Consider the following 25,179-nt stretch of genomic DNA (forward strand, 5'->3'; position numbering starts at 1 on the left):
ACATGCTCCTCAATGATCTTTTTCACCGTATCCTCCATGGTTGAGATTTTCGGAGCGTTGTTTGGTGGTGTGTCGTCCGGAGCGTTCTGATTTGGGGCTGCCATAGTAGTTTGCGTCAGAGATTTCTTCTTCTTCTCTCTCTCTGGAAATGAAAAGCCGTGTGCGGTGTTTAACCTTTCAGGTATTTAATGGAATGAGAAGGTGGTAGTGATACACGTGATGAACGATTTAAAGTGCAACGATTGGGTATAAAAAACAAAACAAAAACAACAAAAACAAAATATAGAGATCTTTATTTGAATAATAATAATAATAAATAAAACAAAAAATAAAATATATTTGAGATTACTAATTAATTGTGACTGTTTTTTTTTTTTTTGGTTTAAGTACTTTTGGCAATTAGAAATATAATAAACAAGGAAAAACATTCAGATTTATAAAATATACATCGTTGAATACACTTGACGATAGAAAAAAGTACACATTTCAAACATCCTAGATGGAATTGATAGATCCAAATACAAGAAGAAGAAGAAAGTACCAGATTTAAATAAGAGATCTACTAAGAAAGAAAAAAAAAAAACATAGAACAGCCAAATTGAAAAATTAGATCCCTAGTTAGTTGGTGGTTGTCTTCTTGGTCGCACGTTTCTGCTAGTAGTGGCTTTTTCCGCTTCCGCTTCCTTTGCCAAAATTTTGGCAAGTTTCCCATCTTTGAAGGTCTACACTTTTTTCTTGAGAAGGTTGATGTTGTTCTGGTTTTCGAAGAATCGGGCTTGGGTTTCATCAAGTTTTTCACTGGTCTCTTTGAGTGATGCATCTACGACATCTTTGATGAGTCTTGCCAAGTCTTTTGCCATTTTTTAGGATTTTTTTTGTTGTAGTTGTGTTGAGGGTGGGAAATGAAGAAATGGGAAGAGGAAGAGGGGTATTTATAGGCCATATAAAATAGGGTTTCACGTTGAAGATGTAATTTACAAAAATACCCTTTAAATTTTTTATAAGAATTGGTTATTTTCTATGAGAATTGTGAAATTTCCTATGAAAACTGTGTTTTTTTCTATGTGAACTGCAAATTTTTCTATGAGAACTGTGTTTTTCCTTTATGCGAACTGCAAACTGTAAACAATGAAAAATGGAGTTTAGAAAAAGATGATTGTATATCTTCATTAACCACTAAACTAAACAACTCATTAACCAATATACATGTCATGAACAACACCTCCATCACGTCATTACCCATGTGCACTATTTTCACATCCAAAACTAGTCCACATCCGAAACTAATATTTTTGCAGTGGTTAATGAGGTTTCTGCTATGTTAGGTTTCTATGAGAATTGTGAATTTTTCTATGAAAAGTGTGTATGAGAACTGTATTTTTTCTATGCGAACTGCAAATTTTTATATGAGAAGTGTGTATGAGAACTATTTTTTTCCTCCATGCGAACTGCAAACTTTGAACAATGAAAAATAGAGTTCAGAGAAAGATGATTGTATATTTTCATTAACCACTAAACTGAACAGTACGCATTAACCACTATACAAGTCATGAACATCACCTCCACCATGTCATTACCCATCTGCACTACTTTCACTTCCAAAACTATTTTTGCAGTCTGAGATTGTATATCTTCATTTACCAGTAAACTAAACAACTCATTAACCACTATACAACTGATGAACAACACCACTACCAATTTTGATGAGTAAGTTGAATCTATGCCTTTTTTTTCTTCTCTTCAAGAAGCTCCTGGTCGTCATAATATTTTTGCAGTCTGAGATTTTCCATCCTATTATGATAGATCTCTGGAGTCCATGATCTCTTCGGGTCACTGACAAATGCTTGCACAATATCAGCTCTCATTTGAAGGCATTGTTGCTTTGTAAGGTCGCTTTGAATTGGTTTTTTCATTAGCTTTTGGCGAATGATGTAGGCAACAACAACTGCACAATCAACTCTGTGAATACAAGACTAATGTTAAGGGCTTATATAAGATGCAGTGACGAGTTTTGGTAGTTGAAGGATACTTACGAGCCTGGTTCTTGTTGTGGTGCATCATCCACGAGCTTTGCAGAAGTTTTAATCTTCTTCTTGCATTGTTGGTTGATGTAGTTCGTGACATTCTTTCTCTGTTACAGAATATGATCATGGATACATTAACGATACACATTTCACATAGTTTGTTCACGTAGACTACAATACACAGTTGAAAGAGTTCATATATTTTTCTTAGAATAAGGAGGGATTATGTTACCAGATTGGCAGTTGCTTCACAGTATTTATCTCTTCTCCCTTGTCTGTGGATGGAGTTGTAAAACCTCCATTCTTGGTCAATGGTGTCTAGCTCAAGCAAAGTATAATGGTTTGAACCAAATATTGGGATAAGGATTGTTCTGGTGTTCAAAATCTTTGAGCGGACGACATCAAGTGCTCTGTTAGCTGAGTTTTGATCACCTTCAAGGAAGGTCTGTTTGGAAAGAAGATAATTAGGCAACCTCTTAACTGTGAGTGTATGCTACATGAATTGTGAGAGAGTGCTTCATTTTTTTACTGATGAAAAACTGTTGAAGACAAACGGCATATCTTGTTGGGAATCTTCTATTCCCAATGAAAAGGATGGTCCAGATGTTGGTGGTTGTAGTGTTGTAGTCAGCAAGTGGACGTAGGCATCTATTGGCTGTATCAGAATGTAAAAAGTATTTGTTTATCACGTACAGTTCTGATAGAAAAAACACAGTTCTGATAGGAAAAACACGATTTTCATACAAAAGCACAGATCTCATATACACTTCTCTTAAAATACAGAAAGAGAGTTGCTTCTTTTTTTATTGTGTTACCTGGCCTATTAATTCTCGATCACATAGCAGAAACCTCACATCTTCTTGATATATGCGCAGGTCATCTAATTCACAATCCCATATGTGCGTACTGCATGATATACATAACATTAGCTAATCTGAAATGAATTAAAGATAGTAAATTGTTGGGTTTAGCATTTTTACCATCCCTCCTCGAGTTCCCAAAATTTTCTGATTGTTTCTTGCCATTCGTCAGGTAGCAAGGCAAGGACAATGTCTGCCTTTTTTCCTAGGGGAGGAATCTTGTCATCAAGTTTCTTGATTTCTGCTAGTGGCTTGTCACTTTCGACAAGGACAATTTGTTCTTTTTTGTGACCATCCTTTGTGATTGAACCATAGTAATAGTTGTCATCCTTTTTTTTGCCTTCGTGGTCTTTGTTTTGCATTATCATCTTTGTTGTCCCTTTCAGAATTTTTTCCGGTATGAGCATATAGTTGTGTAACTTCATGGACCACTTGCTCAATCTTCTGATCAGTGTATGTTTGTGTGATGTTATGTATTGCTTCCTCACTTCTTTGTGTGAGCAAAGAGGAATCAGTCTCGAGAACCGGTAAATCCTTTTGAGGTTCTTTGGTATGTCGCGGTTGGACGGAAAGCTTGTGGTGAGGGAAAGCTTGTTGGTTAGGCAGCGTATTTCTGCATCTTTTTGAACAATTATAGCCTTTTGCCTTTGTTCAGTTGTGCTCAAATACTTTTGCAGCTGGCCCTTCTCGGTCATTAGAGATTCAATTTGCATCGTAAGGGCCTTTTTGATTTTGTTCTTCTCAATTTCAAACTGTTGCAACATCATATGTTTCTGTTTTTCAAATTCATCCATTTCTTTTTCCATTTCCAGCAGTTGTTTTTCCATTTCATCCCTGTCCTTTTTCAAAACGTTTGACACAGTATCCATCTTCTGCAGCTTTTGTTCCAGTGAATCCCTTTCTTTTTCCATTTCCAACAGCTGATTTTTCATTGTATCGCTGTCATTTTCCAAGATTGCAGTATTCTCTATAAGGAACTTGTGTTATTCTTGGGCATGCAACATTGTGTTGGACATAGTTACGATCTTCTGCAGCTTTTCTTTCATTGCATCCCGTTCTTTTTGCATTTCCTCCAGCTCATTTTTCATTATATCCTTGTCCTTTTGAAGTCCGTGATTTTGTTGTTCAAGTATTTGTTTTTGATTCTGAATATATTGGACTTGTTGCTGGAGATCCTTGAAGATAACTTGATCATTGTCCTCCAGTAAGCTGTCACAGAATTTACCCATTTGGTTGTGCTCTTTAATTAGGCCATGACTGAAATTAATGGAGTCCAGAGATTGGTAGGTACTTGGAACCATAGTCTCGCCTGATTGTGATTGTGAGAACATTGCTTGTTGTTTCTCAGGAGATGATGTTGACACAAGAGGAGATGTTTGCTGTTTTTCAGTTAAGTGTATCTCATCAAGTCGTAGTGCCAGACTTTGAGGAGATTGTGTATGCTGCATTATCTGTGATATAGTTTCCCTGTCATTGTCATCTACAACTTCTGGGTGTGGCATGCTGTAGACTTGAGCCTCTTGACATGTTTCTTGAAGTTCTTCCTCATATACCTGAAAGATGTGAACTCACAATCAGAATTGTGTATTTTTATTGAGAACTGTGTATGAGAAGTGTGTATTTTTTTGTATGAGAATTGTGTTTTTCATATGATAACCGTGTATTTTTCTATGAGCACTGTGTATGAGAAGTGTATTTTTTTGTATGAAAACTGTGTTTTTACTATGAGAACTGTGTATTTTGCAGTATGAGAACTGTGTTTTTGCTATAAAAAGTGTGTATTTATCTATGAGAAGTGTGTAATTTTCTATGAGAAGTGTGTATTTTCGTGTCCAAGTTAAGCAATTTGATTAGTGTATATACCGTAATGTTGACATTGCTCAAATCTTTAAAATCATCAATTCTTTTTTTCAGGTCTGAGGTGTTCCAGTTTAGTAGTCTTGGAATTGCTTCATTTTTTGATCGTGCAATCAAATCTGTGTGTTCACAAATTCAGTACTGCAAAAACAAGTAAAAGGAAATTATTAGAATAAAAGAAAATTATTAGAATATCCAAAAATACTTCTCATAGCAAAATAGATTTAAGTTACCATCAACGCCACCACACATCCTGTTGCATCTCTTGGTTTGTCATGGAACTTGTGCATTGATGTATTCAATGTTTCTGCAATGGATTGTGCCCAGTCGTAGTCTTTTATTTCTTCTATTTTTTCCATGCAATGCACATATGTCCATGCAATGGTGACTCCAGATGTGGAGAAGAACAGCGTCAGGCAAATGAACATGCATACAAGGCGGACTACATCTTGGATGTCTTCTTCAGTTATGGATTCCTCTCTTTTTTGCAGTATTTCATTGATCATGTCTTTCATCTTTTTACTACCAATCCTTGCCTCCTGGATCCCCCTTCTTTTTGCAAATGCAACATCACTTTTTTTCTTGTTCAAATCTCCTATTGGTTTGTTCCCACAAGCTATTTCAAAGATTAGCTTGATGTCATTCCTTGTTATGGCAACCTTCTTACCACCAATGAGGAACTTACTGTCATTGGTATCATAGTTCTGAATGATACTCAGGATGGTTTTATCGTACTTCATGCAAGCTTTTTCAGCTAACTTGCCTTTCCTAATGGCATCAATCAGCATCCAAAACGGTGTTTGTTTCAAGAGCTCTAAGTGGGCATTGTTCAAGTTCAGTTTTGAAAATAGCCCCACTGTTCCTATTACATTGGACCTGAATGTGCATTGCTTTTGGGTCTGGGATGGGGAGTCTGGTTGTGATTCTGATTCTGATTCTTGTTTCGTGGCCTTCTTTTTCTGTTTTGGGCTCTAATGTTTCTTTTGTTGGGTTTGCTTTTGGGTCTGGATTGGAGAGTCTGGTTTAGATTCAGATTGTTGGGTAAGCCTTTGGTGTTTCTTGGCGACCTTTTTCTGTTTTGGTCTTTATCGTTTCTTTCCCCGAGTTTGCGAAGGGTACTGTGATGATTGGCTAACTATCGAGGTTGCTGGCCTGTCAGGTTGAGTTTTCGATCTTGTAATGACTCCTGCCTCCTCCATTGTTAGTGTTCTTGGTCTGATCTCGTAAGAAGTTTTCAAATCTTGTGTGTAAGTCTTATTGTGCCCTGTTAAATATATGAACAAAATTGAGATAGAGTGTTTACGTTGGCTCATCATAGGTATAATACACAGTTCTCATAGAAAAATACAATGTTTCAGTAGAAAAATACACAGTTCTCATAGACAGATGTCATGTATAATACACAGTTCTCATATAAAAATACACAGTTCCAGTAGAAAAATACACAGTTCTCATAGACAGATGTCATGTATAATACACAGTTCTCATATAAAAATACACAGTTCTCATAGAAAAATACAATGTTCCAGTAGAAAAATACACAGTTCTCATAGACAGATGTCATGTATAATACACAGTTCTCATATAAAAATACACAGTTCTTTTAGAAAAATACACAGTTCTCATAGAAAAATACAATGTTCCAGTAGAAAATACACAATTCTCATAGACAAATCTCATGTATAATACACAGTTCTCATAAAAAAATACACTGTTTTGACCCGCGAGGGGTATTTTTGTCCACAATGTAGCGCCGGGACTAAAGGGGGTATAGAATATTTTGTGCTGGACTGAATTAGGTCCGAGCCTAATTTTTTGGGCTGGCCTAAAAATCCCCCTTTAAAAAATTCACAATCCACACCACACGATGATAGACCAGCAAAAAGTCTGCACGATGATAGGACCCAAAAGTGGCGACACGTGACAAACCTCAAAAGTGGCTGCATGTGATGTTAAGACTTTTTGGGAGTAGAATGAGTGATCACTTAATAACATTTGGAATCTCTCCATTCATTACCAATTAATTTTAAGATGAATATAAAGTTTATACAAGAGCCCCTAGTGTTATCTCTACCTAATAAAACAAATGCAATTATATAAGCACTAAATGGTCCACGCCGTCTTATTTTCCTTACATTTGCAATAAATTGGTCTTTAAATTTTTGGGTCTTGCTAATTACTACCCCTAATGAGTGTACTTGCATAAAGAAGGAATAGTGTCATAAAATCTAGCTTTTCAAATTACTTATGAATATATTTAAGGTCCTGTTTTACTAAGGTTCTTATTTTTTAAATACTTACCATAATTTTTATTTTACAAGACTGGTTTTTCTCTCATAATACATCAGTTATTTTTCAAAAAATAAGCACTTATTTTTTCTTAGCAGAACAGGGTCTCTCGCTTTATGAGACAACTCATTCTCTCATAATAAGTAACAGAACGGGACATCTCACTTTACGAGACAAATCATTCTCTTTACATTACCTTTAATTTAACAAATAAATATTTATTTTTCCCAAACGGGACCTTAGGCTCATTTGCTTAGTAAGTCAATAATGTGGGCTCATTTGCTTATTATTGTCATATTTGAGCAATTTCTCAAATTTTCCTGTTCGTTCTTCTCATCAAGATCAAGATGCATGATATAAAATAATTGTCTTTTGATCGACAATGCTAGAAGTTCACATGACATAAATCAAAATTTCCAAAGAAATCAATAAGCAAGGCCAACGACTTAAGGCTAGCAATAATTGACATTCTATGTTCACTTTGCCTCCTCAAAAAACCCCGGCCCCCCCCCCCCCCCCCCCCCCGAACCTTCGTTTGGCTGCCAATTCTTCTCCGGATGAATTCATCTCCCTCGTTCTGTTGGATTTTTTGGCTCGTTTTGGAGTTCGCAGCTTGGTTGGTCCGGACCATCATTCGATGTGGGTTTGGAGTGCTTGCAGCCACCGTAGTCCGGACAAGCGAGCTTCTCTGGTCCAATTTGCTTTTAGCTTTCGTCGTCCGAAGTTGGTCCGGTTTGGTCCGGACCAGCGAGTGCGGATCTGCACATTTGACTTTGTTTTTAGGGTTTTTTGGGGCTCCAACGCCCAATATGGTTAGGACTTATTAGGCAACGTCTTTGGGTATAAATACATTTGTTGTGCCTCTTTATTATTGTGTGAAAGCAAATATTAGGCATTAGGTTAGGGTTTGAGAGACTTGTGCCTTTGTTTTGTCTTTGGTGTGATTTGGGTAGAAGGATTTCTGTAGAATTTTCTCTTTGTAGCTTTTCGAGCATTCGTATTTGTTTAGTGAAGCCATTGATCGACTGCCCGTGGAATAGACTTACATCCCAAAGTAAGACCGAACCACGTATATTTGTGTGTGTCTCTCTCCTTTTGTTTGTTTTTCTCTCATTCCCTCACGTTTGGTTTGTTTCACACATCTGTTTTTGTTTTTCGATTTAGTATTCATAATCTCCGTTTGTTTGTTCGACTTCTGCAGAACACGTTCTTCAGTCCGCTGAAGCCGGATTTGGGTCCATAAAATATGCCTATTCCAGTACTACCTTTTTCCCCAATGAAGCCTCTCTGTTTTTTTTTTGGCTTAGTAAATTTTTTTTTTTGGGTAAGTTACCCAATGAAGCCTTGGCATCTCCGACCCTTCTTAGTGGATTTAATAACAATGCTGCAAAGGGAAAGGGACTCAATGTTCTCCTTAGAGAAGCCAATCGATCTCATTGTCGAACACCAACAGCGTCGCAGATTTACCCAATTCAGTTACATCACACGTTGTTAGAACAAGCTCTAGTGTGGGTTCTATGCCCGCAACGTAGTCATTGTCTTCTGTATCCTGCAACAACAACCTCAGTAAGAAACACAATCACTCATAAGAAGACAGTTTGAGAGATGAAAAGGGTGGAGTTAGAATTTTTTAGCAATAGTCACTCTATACACCAGTACATAAAACAATACCTCGTCCTTTTTTTCTTTGTCAATTAAATAATAAATATGTGCTAATAATCTAAAAATCTAATGGTTACCTCTGGGGCGGCGTTTAATGTAGAAAAAGCATTCGATATAAGGCAAAAAAACATCAAAATTTGCGAATGTGTATTCATAGATCCATGCGTAGCAGACTAGCAGTCATGCCTATTGGTTAATGGTTGGTGACTAACAAAATCGGGGCATTAGAAAAAGATAAAGGTGTAACATTAACGACATGGCCCGCCAGTTAGGGGTCAAAGGGACCCAGATACTAACTAAGTCCCTGATATGGCAATCCTGTCCACCCATGTCCGGGGTTTTGGTTGCATTCCAGGTAAAATATAGGGAAAATGATGGCTCAGGACGTATTTTGTTAATTAATACCCGCTAAGAACATGCTGAGAATATTTGTTAATACTAAAAATGTCTGGCGGGTATTAATTATTGAAACACGTTATTCGCCGTCATTTTCCCTAAAATATACCCTCCCGTGTGGAGTTCCCGCTATATCCGCCCCTACTTGTGAAACTGCCATTATTAACTACGCAAATCCTTATCCATTTTTTCCCCAAATTTAGATAGAGATTTGGTTTAGAAGCTTGATTTATGTAAGACATCTCAATGTTAAACCTATATTTTTACCAAAATCTATTATGTAATCACATACTTGTAATTAATGAGACTGAAAAGATGGTGAGAAAAAAATGGGTACGGGTTTGAGTCTATCCAAATTTGGGTAAGAAAATGGGTAGAACTCAAAATAGGTAGGCAAATGAGTATAACAATGGAGATGAGTTTTTAGGCCTTTTACTCAAATTTTATATATGGATAGTAAAATGGGTAAGGATTGAAAATGCTCTTACTCCCATCCACCCATATCATCTCCCTAAAGAACACCCAAACAAACGGGTAAGGATTGAAAATGCTCTTACTCCCATCCACCCACATCATCTCCCTAAAGAACACCCAAACAAACGGTGTTTAACGAATTCCCCTGTATAATAATCCCCCTATCCTCAAAAGCTTGATCACTAACAAACGGGCTGATATTTTCTTATGCTTGGGGGCAATTTCAACGGGTCAAGTTTCTAAAAGAAAGCAAAAACTGATCAATGGAGAAATTAACTACAGTTAAAGTTAATCACTGGCGTCAAGCAGTGGTGGAGGTGTGTAGGAGCCCGAGGGGGCCCCGCCACCCCCAATTTGAGAATTTTGTTAATATTTTATATAATATAATTAGTATACAAATCTCTGAAAGTTTAAATAATTTTGATGTGATCTTATTTTCTACATTGTCATGTAAAAATTTTGTGATTTTTTCCATTGATAAAAACAATCACACATGAGTGTTGCAATTGTCAACTGAAAAACAAAAAAAATGTCGTATACAATATAGTAATGCAGTAAAAAGCTACACGATATGGTAAGCATATTTCTGAATGAAAATAATTTTTTAAGTCGATCCCCTCGATCTAAAATTCTGGCTCCGCACTGACACCAAGTGACCTTGACCCATGCTCGCTACACCCACAGAAGTTAATTGGTCTATGTAAGGACTGTCATTTTTCTTTTTCTTTTTTTTATTTTATTTTCCGAAGTCCAACTCTCTGGGAAAAAAGGAAAGAAATCTGACCAAAAATTGGTCTTTGTTTTAAAATAGCTAGATTTGCCGATTGAAAAATACGTCGAACTCTTAAATTCCTTTCTCTCAGCACCTAAGGTTAAGTGCACTCCCGATGTCGTTAGCCCAAGACCGTAGTAGTGGTTCCTATTTCCATTAAAAAAAAAAAATTACTGTACGAAAATAAACAACTACAAGTGAATTCTAAACTCACAGACTTTTAAGTAAATATTAACCTGGATAAGCTCCATAAGGAAATGGACATCCTTGGTGTAGAGCTCTTTGGAGAGACTGGTGACGGCATTTTGGAGATCTTGAGTTAATGGGTTTAGGGATTTCTCCCCTGTCGAGAATCTCCGACTCCTTATTTCTTCTATATGCTGCCTCCCTATCTCCGTTTTCCTCTTCCTCTCGTCGTCACTAGCACTAGCAGCAATGGTCGCCATTGGGGTTTGATGTTCTCTTTCTTCGACTTGCAGTAGCACTATCTCAGTTCTCTACTCTCAGCTGCTTCTGCGAAGCAATTGGGGTTTGATGTTCTTCATCGGAGAAAGTGAGGGAGAGAGAATATGAAGTCTGAAGTCTGAGAAAAATTATTCAATACTCTCGGTGTATATATACTCCCTCCCCTCACATAACATATGGGACTCACGCGGGATTCACAAGTAGGCTCCACATGTTATATGAGGAGAGTGAGTATACACCGGGAATACTGAATAATTACTTGAAGTCTGAAGTTAATTGATGCTGATGAAGTATTTTGTAACGGAACAGCTGTTGTTGTATCGCCTGTGGGCAGCATAACTTATCATGATTCATGATGAAAGGTACAGGTGCATGTATAGTCTGGTTTCTCATTTGCAGTTTTGTGTCTAAATGTTTTTCCATGAAATACATCGGAAGTAATTATTAGGTGTTTCACTCGAAGTAAAATAGCACATGCATGGAATAGGGAAGACAACAATGTAACGAGGACTGCATGACTTGCTCAAGCACGTAAACTAGCGAATATATTGGATCTAATGTTAGGTGATGTTTAAATAGCTGTTCTGCTCAATGAAGCTTGAGTTTTTAGAAAAGCTTATGCATAGGGCCGGGGTTTGGGAGAAATTTTCTTTTCCAATTTTAGATTCTAGATGAACATTTTACAATTCTGATATTAATTACTAGAAGCTAAAGTTGTATGGGGAGATTTGGAATATAAATTATGCAACGAAATAGTGTTAGGGAGTATAATATGAGATAGGTTTTGAATCTACATTTCACCAAAAATGCCCTTCCTGTTGTGAAAAAACATAAATGCGTTTGACGTTGGTGGTGGGTAGTGGCATTTGACTTTTGGCATTAGACAAGGAGAGAAGACATGTCACTAGTGTTGGAAAATGAAGACTGAATTCTCTCCCATTTCTGTATGCCTATGACGAAGACCCTCGCTTCTAAAGTGGGTCGTGCTTTATGTGGTGCCTAGTGTATGATGAATAATCATTTTTGTTTTAATTTGCAATGCTCAATAAGTCAATCTGTTAACTCCTTTTTAATTTTTGTAGGGTGTCTTACGGAAACGGTGGAGTTGGTGTTGTGTCACAGCAACTATATGCTGCACTAACTAGACTACAGATGGGGCTTACAGAGGACAAGATGAATTGAGTTGTTGAGTTGAATTAGGCTTTCCAACGATTATGTGCTCTGGTCCATGGTAAATTAAAAATTGGAAAGTACCCGTGCCAGATACTCGACCCTTAGATAAGGGTATGAGATTCGTGTCGAATATATTTAGTTGGACATCCAATTAGCAAACATATTTTGTAATTCAAATTTACCATAGACTATGCGTGGAACTTCTATATTATGCATGAAATGCCGCAAGGCACTTTGTAAATACTATTTATTTGAAAAAATAAATGAACTATGCTGTGAAATTTTAACATCTTGGCATATCTCTGTATCCTTTGCAACAGAAGTTCCATTAATTTAAATGAACTATACTATATGGAATTTAAATATGTGGGCATATCACTTAGACACTTACCTACCTCCGACACCCTTACCCGAACCCACATAACACAGGTGAAGTTGCGAGTAAACTTGCTCTTTCTTTTTTTTGCTTTTGACTAAGATTATTTAGTTAGTTTTATGTTCTTCATTCCGGAGTAGGCAGGCAGTCATCTTGTTTATACTTGTCAATGTTACTTTCTCGTGTTACATGATTGTGCATTACACTGAAAATTTCGTTCCTTGATTTCTCTTAACCTCCATCCACAATATATTGTGCTATGTTTATCTTGGCGGGGCTGGGTGGGCTAATATAATTGTTACATTTGACAGCTATTCTGTACGGTCTCTTGTAATCGAAGTTTTCCATTTAAGACATTGTAATTACTCCACTTACCAACCTGCCAATTTAATCCTGTGGCATGCCAAACATTTATAGATTTACAAATAATAACCCAGTAACGGTTGAAAAGAACTTTTTTTTTTTTTTTTTTGTGAGAACACAAAACATAACATATATTGCACTGTCAACAATCTCTTTACCTAGTATCACACTGAACTACAAAGCTACGTTACTAACCGTTAAGCTAATTAACCTACATTATTAGGCGGGTTAGGGAATGGGACAACTAACCGCTTACTCACCCCAAACCCGTATCCGAACAATACCCTACCCAATATAATGTGCTCTCAAATCTGCTAATCGGTTCTCACTTTTGAGACTACAATAAGAGCATCCGTCAGCATCAGAAAACTGAAAAAATACGATGCAGGTAGGTACCAGATATCCCTTTGCGTTGCCTTCGTTGCTGTCCAGTCGTCAACAAATATTTCGGATGCACAAGCAGCAAGTCATTTTGATCATGCAAGTAGTCAATAGCAGGCAGGAAGTCCATAACTACATCTATATCCATGGCTTCAATCAAATCTCGAATTTCAGCGGTTATTATGTTTTCAGATTAGAACGCATGAAGAATTTTCCAAACTGAAATTAGTAATTACTGGGAGAGAACTGGTTTAAGAGGAGGACCAAGCCAGACTAGTAGTAATACGTTCCACATCAGACTAATATTTACACATCAACACTTGATTACAGGCCCAACAACTTCTGATTTTGGTAAGGTGTTACTGTGCAGATCAACAAAAAAGTAGTTTCAACAGTCTTCACATCCCAACCTATTCCAGAACATTCCATACCAAAACACACACACAAAAAAAAGGAACGCTAGCACCAGCTTACTATCTACATACCAACTACTTTTCAAAAGAAAGTATCCCAAAAAGTTTCAGTACCGCCGTTGCTTCTTATGGATCGAAGCTTCGGGTGTGCAGGGCAGGTCTCGGCCAAGATACTGGTTCTTAGCAGCTGGGAATGCACATTCAAGGAAGCTGGCATCCACTGGAAACAGCTCTAGATTTTCACTCAACAGCAAGGAGTCCACATCATCCTCCTTAAACCCAAAAGCGAATCCTATTTTAATTATCTTGCACAGATCTACCACAAAGCCACTGGCGTTCGGTAGGACCGCCTCTGCAATTGCTCTGGAAAAATCTGTAATGAACTCCATACTTTTGGTTCCACTTCCACCATTCCAGCTCGGTTTATGGACGAGCAATTTCTGCGAGTTCTTTTCCCACAGCACCAGTTTTCTCATTTCAACATGTAGTCTCTTCTTTGAGGAAGGTAAATCCAAGAAATAACTGACCATCAATGATTTCTCGGTCCCAACAAGTGAGATGTCAAGAAGAGATTTCGCAATCCGGTGTCTTTCTTCCACTGGCATGTAAATTACAGGATTTGCAACGAAAGCTAACACAATTTTGATCAAGGGCTTTCCAATCAGGCTGTTCTCTGTACCCATCTTTTCAAGCTCAGAATTCGCGGAGATCTGAACAGCTTCAGATATCTTTCGCACTCCAAAACTTCTGTAGATTTCATACAGTTTAGAGAGGGATGACATGACATTCTGGGGGAACCATACAAACAGTGGCTTCTCACTAGCTTCTCCGAGCAACTTTTTGAGATTCAAATCATCAGGTATAAATACTTCCTCTCTTTCCACTAACTGAACTGCCCCTGAGATGGTGACTGCCGGTAGCGTGGTTATACCCTTTTTGATTGTCTTCTCTAGAAAAGGGTTCCAGTTTTCTGAAATATATCCCCAAAACAAATGTAGCTCCGCGGAAGACAGACAGCGGTTACACGTCACCCAGCTATTCCAGAGATCAACATATCTAAAAACGGTAGGAAACGGATCAACTCCAAAAGTTGTTGACAGAAAAGATAACAATTCCTCCTCATAATGTCTGTCGAGAACATGCAGAAAAGAGCCAAACAGATTGTCCCTGTCATGAAGCACACAGGGCCAATTGCTTACCCATTTCCCACTGTTTCCTTCTTGATCTGGAATCCATAATTGAGATGCAAAACAACCCTGGGAATTTGAACTCTGCATGTATTTGTGCAGAAATCTGTAGATTCTCATTACAGCAGAAGTTTCTTCCTTAGAAGTAAGAATCTGGAAAAGTGAAGTGCAAACGTCCTCGGTATCTGCTTTCACGCCAATAGCTATCAGTTCGTCCTTATGAAGAGAAGTCAAATTCCCATAGAAGCCTTGATCGATGAAAGGTCCATCTCGTTCCTCTAGGGAGGAATTCCATTCTGGGTCGAAAATAAGAGAATCCTCTGGGGTTCTGTACCCTACATGGGTTTTAAGCCATTTGCTTCCTTTCAGTTTGTTGAGAAAATTTTCATGTAAAGACAGATCAGATGATTTACTACTCTGTCGAAGAGACCTCGCACAACTAAGCAAAGAGAAAGTGCATTCTGCTGTTACAGATACTGGCTCCTCAGGCAACTCTAAACCTCTGGCAACAAGACGTGCGCCTTCATTGAAATCGACCACAACACCCAGCATCTTCAGTTCGTTCTTGAATGAAAAGATTGAATTGCCATAGAAGGCATCGTCTATTTTAGGAAGATCAACAAATGGAGCAACTGTTCCCCAATCTGAATCAAATAAAATTGCATCCGGAGCAGATCTATACCCGTCACAAGTTTTCAACCATTTCTCACCTGACAAGCAACTCATCAGACGGGTCAACTGCGGAGCCTTTGTTTTACTCATACACTTCATGCAATTCAGAAGAGAGATCACAATGTCACTAGTTAAACCACTTAGGGATAGGAGAAACTTGACTTTAGTAATAAGCATATTACACACTTGGTCAAGATTTACTGCCACCCCAATTGCCTCCAATTCTGCCTTGTGCAACCTAACCCTACTTCCATAGTAGGCTTCATCGATGACGGGTAGGGGAAGGACTTCAACTAACTGACCCCAGCTGCGATGGGGCAGAAGTGTTTCTGTGGGGCATTTGAAACCGAAGCTAGTTTTCATCCAAGATTGGCACACAATTTTCTCTTTCAAACTGAGAGCTTCAGGTCCTAATTGTTGGATGCATTTCAGTAACAGAAAAACAGCATCTGCGTTCAGCATAGAGAGATCTTCAGGAAACCTGAAATGCTGTGGAATTAGTTTATACACATCATCCACATGCACTACAACGCCCAGCAACTTGAGCTCATTCACAAAATCCTGCAGTTCGTTCCCATAGTAAGTCTTATCAACAACCCGCAAATCTGTGATCAGGATAATAGCTTCTCCAACATCAGAAGTCAGATAAATGGTTCCAAGAGGATTCACGAAACCTTGGTCAGATTTCACCCATTTTCCATGTTGCAGGGTTTTCAGGAACTCTACATCAAGCTTGTTATTGTCATTTGAATACCGGATGAAGCTTAGCAGTGAAATTCCCAAGTGTCCACTCATTGCAGAGGAAAGAAGAGGTTTAAGGTGATTAACAATGAGCTGGTATATATTTTCTGACCCTATTTGTACACCCACAAACATCAACACCTCTTTGAATGATTTTATCCTGTGATTGTAATACCCCTCATCGATAGCTGATAAAACCTTGAACTCTTTCCCTATTTCTATGAGAGTGGATGACTCAGTCCCATCATAAAGATAGCAGCAGTTTGGAGAACTGAATCCAGCATACGTTTTCATCCACTTTCCGCATCGTACACTATCGATGAACCTCTTAGGTATCTCGTATTTGCTCAGGCTGTACTTCTTAGCTCTAAGATTCTGGATCCACTCCAGTAGCAACAGAGCTTGATGACTTGTTAGGTGATTTGAGGCTATACCTAATGCTCTATCTTCAGGTAATATATCTGGCAAATCATTGGCTTTACCATGCTTAATTAGGAAGCCCAATAGTGTCCCTTCGGGCGTAAAATTTCTGCCAAAATTAGCAGCTTCAGCATACACCTCCCCCATTTCTACATAGTTACTAGGATGGTAATCATATCCCGCAGCACTCTCGTTTTCTAGCTCAAGTTTTACAATGCCAGAACCAAAAAGTTTCACCCATGTGCTTCTAGAAGTGGGCACAAGAGACCTTGTGCACAAGCTTACATTGCCAGACATATCAACCACCGGCATTGACTGTAATACAAGAGAGACATGATATGAATCAAGATATCTCTTCAAGTAAGAATGATAAACAAGATGAGCCAGTGAAACGACAAGTTTTCTATCCTTCTTTTCCCTGAGAACATAAGCAAGTTTCAGACAGTATGCATAAACGTTGGTGACCACCAAACCAACTTTAGAAACCAACCAATTCTTCACTATACTTTCCTTCTTGTGTCTCACAATCGCAGTGACTGTCTCAGCTGGAAAGAAAAAGATATCATCCGGGCACCCCATTAGTACGTTCCATTTGTTTAGCCAGGAATGGTGTTTAGCCTCCCAAACAAGATGAATCTTTAACGGTGCCTGTGTAATTTGTGACACACTACAGAAAAAATCCTGCCCATTCCAAGCAATGTATTTAAGTAGAGAAATACTGCTCACAGTCCTATCTGGGAAATACTTCCATTTATCAGCAAGAAAGCAAATAAGCTCGACATAAATCTCCGTAGGAACACGCGAAACAAGGTTGCACGTTTGAATGCACTTTCCACACCAATGGTTACTATCATTTTCAGATGACACACCAAGAAACTTCCAGATAGGATCATATTTTATGTCATCCACAGAGTTGTGTAAGACATACTTTCCTTGAGAAGAAACACCCTTGAAAGAAACTCCAACTTGCCTCATATGGGTCAGGATTTTCCTGAATTCTGGTAAAATCCTAACTACATCAATTGGCTCACAAAACACCATTTCCCCAGTCGAGAACAACTCACAAGGAACAATGCTTTTTGACCTGAGCTTGAGTCTAATGGACTCTCTCACTCCATTGAACTGTTTCAGAGGAGACTCTTGTACAGGTAAGAATTCAAGCACCCGAACAATGGGGAAAAGTTCGGCTGTTTGAGTGGAGCTCATACAAGTCATAAGAGAATTAACAAAAGCGGAAGGGACATGGTCAAGGATTCCCAAATTCCACTTGTTATCCAAGACTATAGCTTCTCTCGAAGATGAAAGAATAAAATCTGCATGCACTACAAAGGGAAAGTTGGTCACCATCGCAGTAGGCAAGAAGGCAAAGATACCAACAGAAGAGGTCCCTCTCATCAATCTATCACCAAATGGAAAAGCCAAAGATATGGCCCATTTTGGTAAATCCCTCCTAGAATCCACCACATTCTCAGGTTTCACAGGGAACATTTGTCTATATATGTAATAATGGCATGTGGACTCAACCATGTCCAGCTGCCCCTCCTGGACAGAAAGATGGACAATACGTGAATCTATTTCTTGATTCTGTGTAGAAATGAGATTAGTCTCGCTAGAAATCGAAATAGCAGAAACGGAATCCTCTACTGAGAAACAGCTGTTTTCACGTACTGACAACCTCTTGATCTTGTACAAAAAAAGGAGAACTTCTGGGTGGATCTCTGAGAGATGTTGCTTCACAGTTTCCAACTTCTCGGTTTTTAGTGGAAGAATGATTGTGGTAGCTGGAAGGGTGTTGCTCAACCCATAGATGACTTGTAAATCTGAAATAGTTGGCCTTGTGGGGACCCACTCTGGTACAATGTATCCAATACCACAGTCGCGATTAGGAGCTTCATCGAACATGATTTGGTAGCCATTGCTATAAATGTGCGGCTTTCCACTGACTAGAAACACGCTCTTGAACCCGATTCCTACAAGGCAAGTGCAGATCGTATTTCTCAAACTACACAATTTGCATGAGTTTCTGTAAAATGCTATAGGCTATTAGAAGCAAACATACATTCTGATAATTTCCAATTGACCCAAAAAAAAAAACGTACATTCTGATTTCTGAAATGAAGTGTGATACAGGGTATTGAAGAATAAAATAGGAATACCAATTGCATACGACAAGGTTTTGGTGGAAGCATAGTGTTTTTTGGTCAGCTAAACATGCAAAAGATAAAAACATCATAACAGCAGTTATTCGCTAGAAGATTTCAGTCTTGTATTCCTTCCTATTAAATCGAAACATGTAAGCTACAAAATTATAGATTAGGGATATAAAAGTAGTTCTAACAGAACTCCTACATTCTTTTGCAAGAGATAACCCTAACAAGGATGAGTGAAAACAACCAATTCCTTTAAAAGCTTAAGTTGTTTGGCTTCCGTTATACATTTTATCGACATGTTCCCTTACATTCATTTTTGTTAAACCCCTAGCAGTGAGTGGGATAGAAACATGCAAGTGAGTTCATGGGAAACACAGATGCAGGATATACCAGAAGCCTAGACGTCATTCCTTCTCAACCCAAGTGTACCTAAGAAAAAAAAATTATCATCTTCCTAATAAAAATATTCACGCTCTACTCTTTACCAGATATCAACAACAATTTAGTTATTTAGTTGATACGCCCAACATTTTATTGAAATTGCCAAGCACGTGTGAGTGATCCGCGACACAATGGGCGCTAAAAGTGTACAAGAATTGACTTCATGTAATGGTATTAGCCATCGCAGTGAGGTAGTACTTGTACAAGACCCTTAATCTCATTGTTGTACTCTAACAATAGTGGCTTGGTCTCTTGCTCTTCGTGATATTCGCTTCATTTTGACAAGATTTACCTGTACGTTGCATATTATGGATTCCTTCCTCCACATTTTATAACCATTTTTAGTTTTCATAACCAATATAGTGCACAATCAAATAGTAGGAGCAACTCTTCTGGTACACTTACTGCAAGTAATGGGAATAACCGGTGATTTGAAATTCTAATCAAGAAGCTAGCTAAAGCCAGTGGCGACTCCTGGATTTGTTCAGTGGATCATACAATTACTTTTTCCTCCACACACGGGTAAAAGACAATCCACACTCTACAAGTAAAATTTTACATAATGCAAATAACCATTTTTACTTTATTTTAGGTTCCCCCATAACAGAAATTGCATCATAGCTTGAACTTAGATTGACTTAAGTTAAGAATGTCATTGGCTTCTACTTAAATAATACAAGAAATATCTAGATTGGCCTCAATATCCTACCTTTATATACTTTTTCCCCCTTAATTTCATGGGGTGAAATAAATTAAAAAAATCATCTGAAATCTATTAATGTACACTACATTTGTGTTTAGTTTCTAGAAAATTGGTTGTCTTCCAGCTCTTTTTTTTCGCTTAATATGGAAGGGATGCCTTCCTAGTTCTATGTACTTATTCATGGTATGAATAAAATTGAATTACCAAAAAATTTCATGCTCCCAGGAATCATCCTTCTCATGGTTTTGATCAGTAACCTTGATAGCAAACTATAGATATCAAAGATTATGAACTTCAACCCATCTTAAGTTCAGCAATAAACTTTACACAAGTCTCCATCATCTAACATATACCCTTTTCAGGAGCTAATTAATTTCATCGCGACATAAGCTTACTGGTATGGAGGTATTTTCCTTGCTGAATTAAATTTCCACAAGTATCAATATTCTCACAATCCCCCGAGGAACGTGACACTCACTAAGGAAATTTGTCAAAGAGTAACAGTTTAACCCTAGGACTTTTTACCTCAACCGTGACCTTAAATTTCCATTGCAGTCTTAAGCCTCAGCAATTAACCATTACCAATAAAACACGGAATTGCCGAGGCACAAACATGCTCATTCAACAATTCTAACATAAGTAGTACACAAGCTCCTCAATATATTGGTGAAGTGGTAGATGAAGTCCATTGATAACATGCATAACAAATTGGCTTCTTACTAATTATATGCATTTTCCCCCTCAATTACCAAGTTCTTTTCCCTCTATCAATATAAGATCAATAAAAATACAGCATAAGTATAAACCACGTAACCTAATTTGTGGATTTTGGTATTCAAGCTGTGAGCACTTCTATTAGAATTTTAGGACCATCCCATCAAAGCAGCCCCTCAAGTTTCAAAAATTCCACTCTCATAGACGAATTATGAATAAGTTTGCACTCCAATTACTTAGCATTCTGAGGAATATGATTTCTTTCCTTTTTGGCTTATTCATTCTACCCTTTATTCTTATGTGATGGGCATCCCAAAACATCAGTAAATTACAGAGCAATAACCAAGGATCATTTGGACATGAGAGAAGTAGCGAAGACCAAAACGAAGATTAATTTTACTATTTGTTCCTAATTCCAATACTACCTTTTTCCCCAATGAAGCCTTGGCATCTCCGACCCTTCTTAGTGGATTTACCAATGCTACAAAGGGACTCAATGTTCTCCTTAGAAAAGCCAATCTCGTTGTTGAACACCAACAGAGTCGCAGAAGCACCCACTCCAGTTATATCCCACGTTGTTAGAACAAGCTCTAGCGCGGGTTCTACGCCCGCAGCATACTCATTGTCTTCTGCATTCTGCAACAACCACCACAGTAAGAAACACAATCCACTCATAAGAAGACATAGTTTGAGAGACAAATAGGGCAGAGCCAGAATTTTTGAGCAATGTAGTCACTCTATACACCAGTACATAGAGCAATACCTCGTCCTTTTTCTCTTTGTCAATTAAATTTTAGGGTGGCTTTTAATGCAGAAAAAGCATTCGATATATGGCAAAAAGGCATCAAAATTTGCGAATGTGTATTCATATATCCATGTGTAGCAGTCATGCCTATTGGTTGGAGACTAACAAAATCTGGGCGTTAGAAAAAGATTACGGTGTACCGTTAATGATGCGGCGTGCTAGTTAGGGGTCAAAGGGACCCGGATATAACTTTAGTCCCTGATATGGCAATCCTGTCCACCAATGTACTTATGTACGGGGTTTGGTTGCATTCCCAAGCCCAGAAGTGAAATGCAGGGATTAATACCTTCATCAAGGTAAAATATAACCTCCCCTGTGGAGTCCCCGCTATATCTACCCCTAGTTGCGAAACTACCATTAGTAACTATGCAAAAGCCATACACTTAGGCCCCATTCCGCTAAGGAAAATAAGTAGCATTTAATTTTTTGAATTAAAAGTGATGTATAGTGAGATAATGACATGTCTCGCAAAACGGAAAATAAATATTTAAAAAATAAGAATCTTAACGGAACGGGACCTTACTCTTGTCCACCCATTTCCTCTACCTACAGAATACCCAAACAAACCGCGTTTAACTAATTCCCTGTATACTAATCCCCCTATCCTCAAAAGCTTGATCACTAACAAACGGGCTGATATTTTCTTATGCTTGGGGCAATTTCATCGGGTCAAGTTTCTAAAAGAAAGCAAAAACTTGAACTGATCAATGGAGAATTTAACTACAAGTTAATCACTAGCGTCAACCATCAAGTGACCTTGACCCATGCTCACTACACCCACGGAAGTTGGTCTATGTAAGGACTGTCATTTTTCTTATTTTTATTTTCCAAGTCTAACTCTTGGGAAAAAAGGAAAGAAATCTGACCAAAAATGTATTTTTCTTATTTTTCTGGAAGTGGTCTTTGTTAAAACAAAATGGTTAGATTAGCAGGGTGAAAAATAAGTCCAACTCCTAAACTACTTTCTTCCGGCATTTAAGTGCACTCCCGATGTTGTTGAGCCCAAGACCGTAGTAGTCAGGGACGGAGGGAAAGGGGGGCACGTGCCCCCGCTCGAAACTAAAATGATTTTGTTATATTTTCATATATTTTGCATAATTATGAAATTAAGTGTGCTACTACGCATAAACAAGTGCATATATCTTGAAAATATACATATAAAACTAGTTTTATGTTTCAATTTTGTCATATGGTGCACTTATACTTGTTGATTTTCGAACTATTTGTGTACTTGGATCGATTCTTTCTTAATTGTACTTATTTTTAACCGTCTAAGAGCAATATTTTAAAATAATATCATTAATAAAACTATATTGATCATTCTAAAACTTGTCAATGTGCATGTAAAACATACTCTCAAATTTTGTATGAGATTTTGTACTTATTTTTACATAATTTAAGTGAAAGTATGTGTTATATATTTTTGTAGTTTGTATTGCATGCCTTAATTATGTAACGATCTTATTGTGGTTAACTAGAAAAATAAATTTTCGCCACTATAATTAACAAGGTGCCCCACTAAACGATATTTCTGAATCCGTCCCGGTAGTAGTGGTTCCTATTTCTATTTAAAAAATACTGTACGAAAATAAACAACTACAAGTGAATTCTAAACTCATAAAGGCTTTTAATACTGCATTAACCTGGATAAGCTCCATGAGGAAATGAACATACTTGGTGTAGAGCTCTTTGGAGAGACTGGTGACGGCGTTATGGAGATCTTGAGTTAATGGGTTCAGGGATTTCTCCCCTATCGAGAATTTCCCACTCCTTATTTCTTCTATGTGCTGCCTCGCTATCTCCGTTTTCTTCTTCCTCTCGTCGTCACTAGCACTAGCAGCAACGGTCGCCATTGGGGTTTGATGTTCTCTTTCTTCGACTTGCAGTAGCACTATCTCAGTTCTCTACTCTCAGCTGCTTCTGCGAAGCAATTGGGGTTTGATGTTCTTCATCGGAGAAAGTGAGGGAGAGAGAGAGAGACAGAGAGAGAGAGTGTCTGAAGTCTGAAGATAAATGGCGGCAAAGGTACCTTAACAGGCTATGATTACAGGTAGTGCCGTGGGAGAACTTGATTTTAATGAGATTCTTTGCCGGTTACACTAATAATTTCTTATAAAATAAGTTTATGATTATTTTTAAATTCAAAAATAATGTAAATAAAAAATAATTTTTCAATTTTTTTTACCGTTTAAAAGATATCAATGAGATCGATCAAATAAGATTCATATAGTTCAAAATAATTACTCCTTCCATCCTAAAAAGAATGATAATTTTTTAAACTTGTGTCATTTTTCGTCGTTTATATCTTTGAATCTATAATGTTTTTTACGAGTTTGAAAACTTTGATAATAGAAGTAATCAAGAACTATCAAACAATATCCATATTACATGATTTTTGAGATTCATATTGAAAGTTATAATGAATTGATATTGACACGAATATCAAAAATTGATATCTAATTTAAGACGGAGGGAGTACTTAAAACAAGTTTTGCAATGAGGCCAGACTGACAAGGTTCAAATTCTTTGCACACCGTCACATGTGTTTCAATGCCCTTTTTTCATCACACATCTTGGCGAGATTCATGTACTATAATTACTAGTCGTAGACTCTAATTTTTTAATATTTTGTTTTTTATTTAATTTTTTTTGTGTTTGTTAGTATTAGGTCAAATTTTTTTGTAATATTTTTTTGTGAATGGCGAAGAAAAATTTTATTGATATGAAAAAATGGTTACGAAAGGGCAAGAGCAGAAAGCATCACATTGCAATTTTATATATATATATTATTGGTTCGTCTTGATGGAAGAAATTAGAAAAATAAAAAATTATAAAAAGAGAGAAACTTACTCTTTCCTTTCTAAAAAAGAGTTCACTATAAAAAGACATGCAGTATTAGGATAAGCAAGAAAAATATTTTTGTGCACAAGTTTTGAAATTTTCTGACACTATTTTTTTTTTTTTACTTATTTTTGTCTATATTCAAAAAATTATGAGTCTCTATCATTAATTCTTTACTTTTCTTATTTCTCTCGCCAAGAAGAATTATTAATCTACAAAAAAATTAACGTAAAACTAACAAATGCAAAAAAATTAAAAAAAGACAAAAAAGAAGAAGAAGCCAAGTATCTTATTTTCGCCGAATTAACCCCTTACAATTAGATAACTATGTAAGACTCCCCTCGTAAAATTATGTACTCCAATCGTCGCCATTCTTTTGTCTTTGTTCTATCATAACCGAATAAAGAATTGGTTATATTTTTAATTTGTAAATACTTTTATATGCAATATGGATTCAGTTTGATAGATCACACTTAGTTCTATTTAGTAAGATTTTCAAAATCACCTAAAACATTATAGTTGGAAAGTGGCAAAAACTCCCAAAATTATTTTACTTTACATGTTTTTAATGTAATATCTTAAGAAGACTTTCCAGTTACGGGAGAAAAAGAAAACTTTCAAATTTGTACACAAGTATTTGTAAGCGGAAGCAGCAAAGGTATTTTAATAAGAAATACTTCTATCTAAAAATAGATGTGAATAAAAGACTTATACATACACTTTTAAAAATACTACTGTAATAACTAAGGGCAGTATGGCAAAAAATTCAACTCATGATCTATTTTGATGATTATCTTCTCAAACACTAATCTATTGGAAAATATATTTTGCATATATTTCTCAAACATTCTACAAATTCATAATCTATTTCGACCACAATTCAAAAATCTACTACTCACAATGCATAATGCAAAGCAAAATATAAAAAAATAAAATAAAATTAGACTCCCAAACGAGTTTCATGCTACAACAAAAATATCACACAAGCAATCACATGTGG

The 25,179-nt window shown here is 37.1% G+C and overlaps 3 protein-coding genes across 3 annotated transcripts; all 3 read right to left on the reverse strand.

Moving 5' to 3' along the window:
• Positions 1 to 1,564: 1,564 nt before the first annotated feature.
• LOC131302883 (uncharacterized) lies at positions 1,565 to 3,816 on the reverse strand. The gene is made up of 6 exons (XM_058329676.1): positions 3,005 to 3,816; positions 2,840 to 2,930; positions 2,554 to 2,679; positions 2,257 to 2,469; positions 2,034 to 2,131; positions 1,565 to 1,959 (listed from the first exon to the last, which is right to left on the reverse strand). The coding sequence occupies exons 1-6, from the start codon at positions 3,814 to 3,816 to the stop codon at positions 1,719 to 1,721; spliced, it is 1,581 nt and encodes a 526-aa protein (XP_058185659.1). The 3' UTR covers positions 1,565 to 1,718.
• Positions 3,679 to 5,619, reverse strand: LOC131304140 (uncharacterized). The gene is made up of 3 exons (XM_058331269.1): positions 4,975 to 5,619; positions 4,748 to 4,882; positions 3,679 to 4,437 (listed from the first exon to the last, which is right to left on the reverse strand). Exons 1-2 carry the CDS (start codon positions 5,527 to 5,529, stop codon positions 4,877 to 4,879), a joined length of 561 nt encoding a protein of 186 aa, XP_058187252.1. The 5' UTR covers positions 5,530 to 5,619; the 3' UTR covers positions 3,679 to 4,437; positions 4,748 to 4,876.
• A 7,749-nt stretch (positions 5,620 to 13,368) lies between these two features.
• LOC131304709 (uncharacterized) lies at positions 13,369 to 23,316 on the reverse strand. Its single transcript, XM_058332045.1, has 3 exons — positions 22,982 to 23,316; positions 20,959 to 21,169; positions 13,369 to 18,495 (listed from the first exon to the last, which is right to left on the reverse strand). The coding sequence occupies exons 1-3, from the start codon at positions 23,189 to 23,191 to the stop codon at positions 13,613 to 13,615; spliced, it is 5,304 nt and encodes a 1,767-aa protein (XP_058188028.1). The 5' UTR covers positions 23,192 to 23,316; the 3' UTR covers positions 13,369 to 13,612.
• Positions 23,317 to 25,179: the final 1,863 nt, after the last annotated feature.

The sequence above is a fragment of the Rhododendron vialii genome, chromosome 10a (assembly GCF_030253575.1).
Source record: "Rhododendron vialii isolate Sample 1 chromosome 10a, ASM3025357v1".
Classification (NCBI taxonomy): Eukaryota; Viridiplantae; Streptophyta; class Magnoliopsida; order Ericales; family Ericaceae; genus Rhododendron; species Rhododendron vialii.

Excerpts from the sequence above, each read along its gene's own strand:
- LOC131302883 (XM_058329676.1), bottom strand. The coding sequence starts at position 3,816 with ATGAAAAATCAGCTGTTGGAAATGGAAAAAGAAAGGGATTCACTGGAA. Across the intron at positions 2,931-3,004 it reads TGGGAACTCGAGGAGGGATG|TACGCACATATGGGATTGTG; the intron begins GTAAAAATGCTA and ends TATATCATGCAG. Across the intron at positions 2,132-2,256 it reads GTGAAGCAACTGCCAATCTG|AGAAAGAATGTCACGAACTA; the intron begins GTAACATAATCC and ends ATTCTGTAACAG.
- LOC131304140 (XM_058331269.1), bottom strand. The coding sequence starts at position 5,529 with ATGCTGATTGATGCCATTAGGAAAGGCAAGTTAGCTGAAAAAGCTTGC.
- LOC131304709 (XM_058332045.1), bottom strand. The coding sequence starts at position 23,191 with ATGGCGACCGTTGCTGCTAGTGCTAGTGACGACGAGAGGAAGAAGAAA. Across the intron at positions 21,170-22,981 it reads TCCTCATGGAGCTTATCCAG|AATGCAGAAGACAATGAGTA; the intron begins GTTAATGCAGTA and ends TGGTTGTTGCAG. Across the intron at positions 18,496-20,958 it reads AGGCTTCATTGGGGAAAAAG|GAATCGGGTTCAAGAGCGTG; the intron begins GTAGTATTGGAA and ends CTTGCCTTGTAG.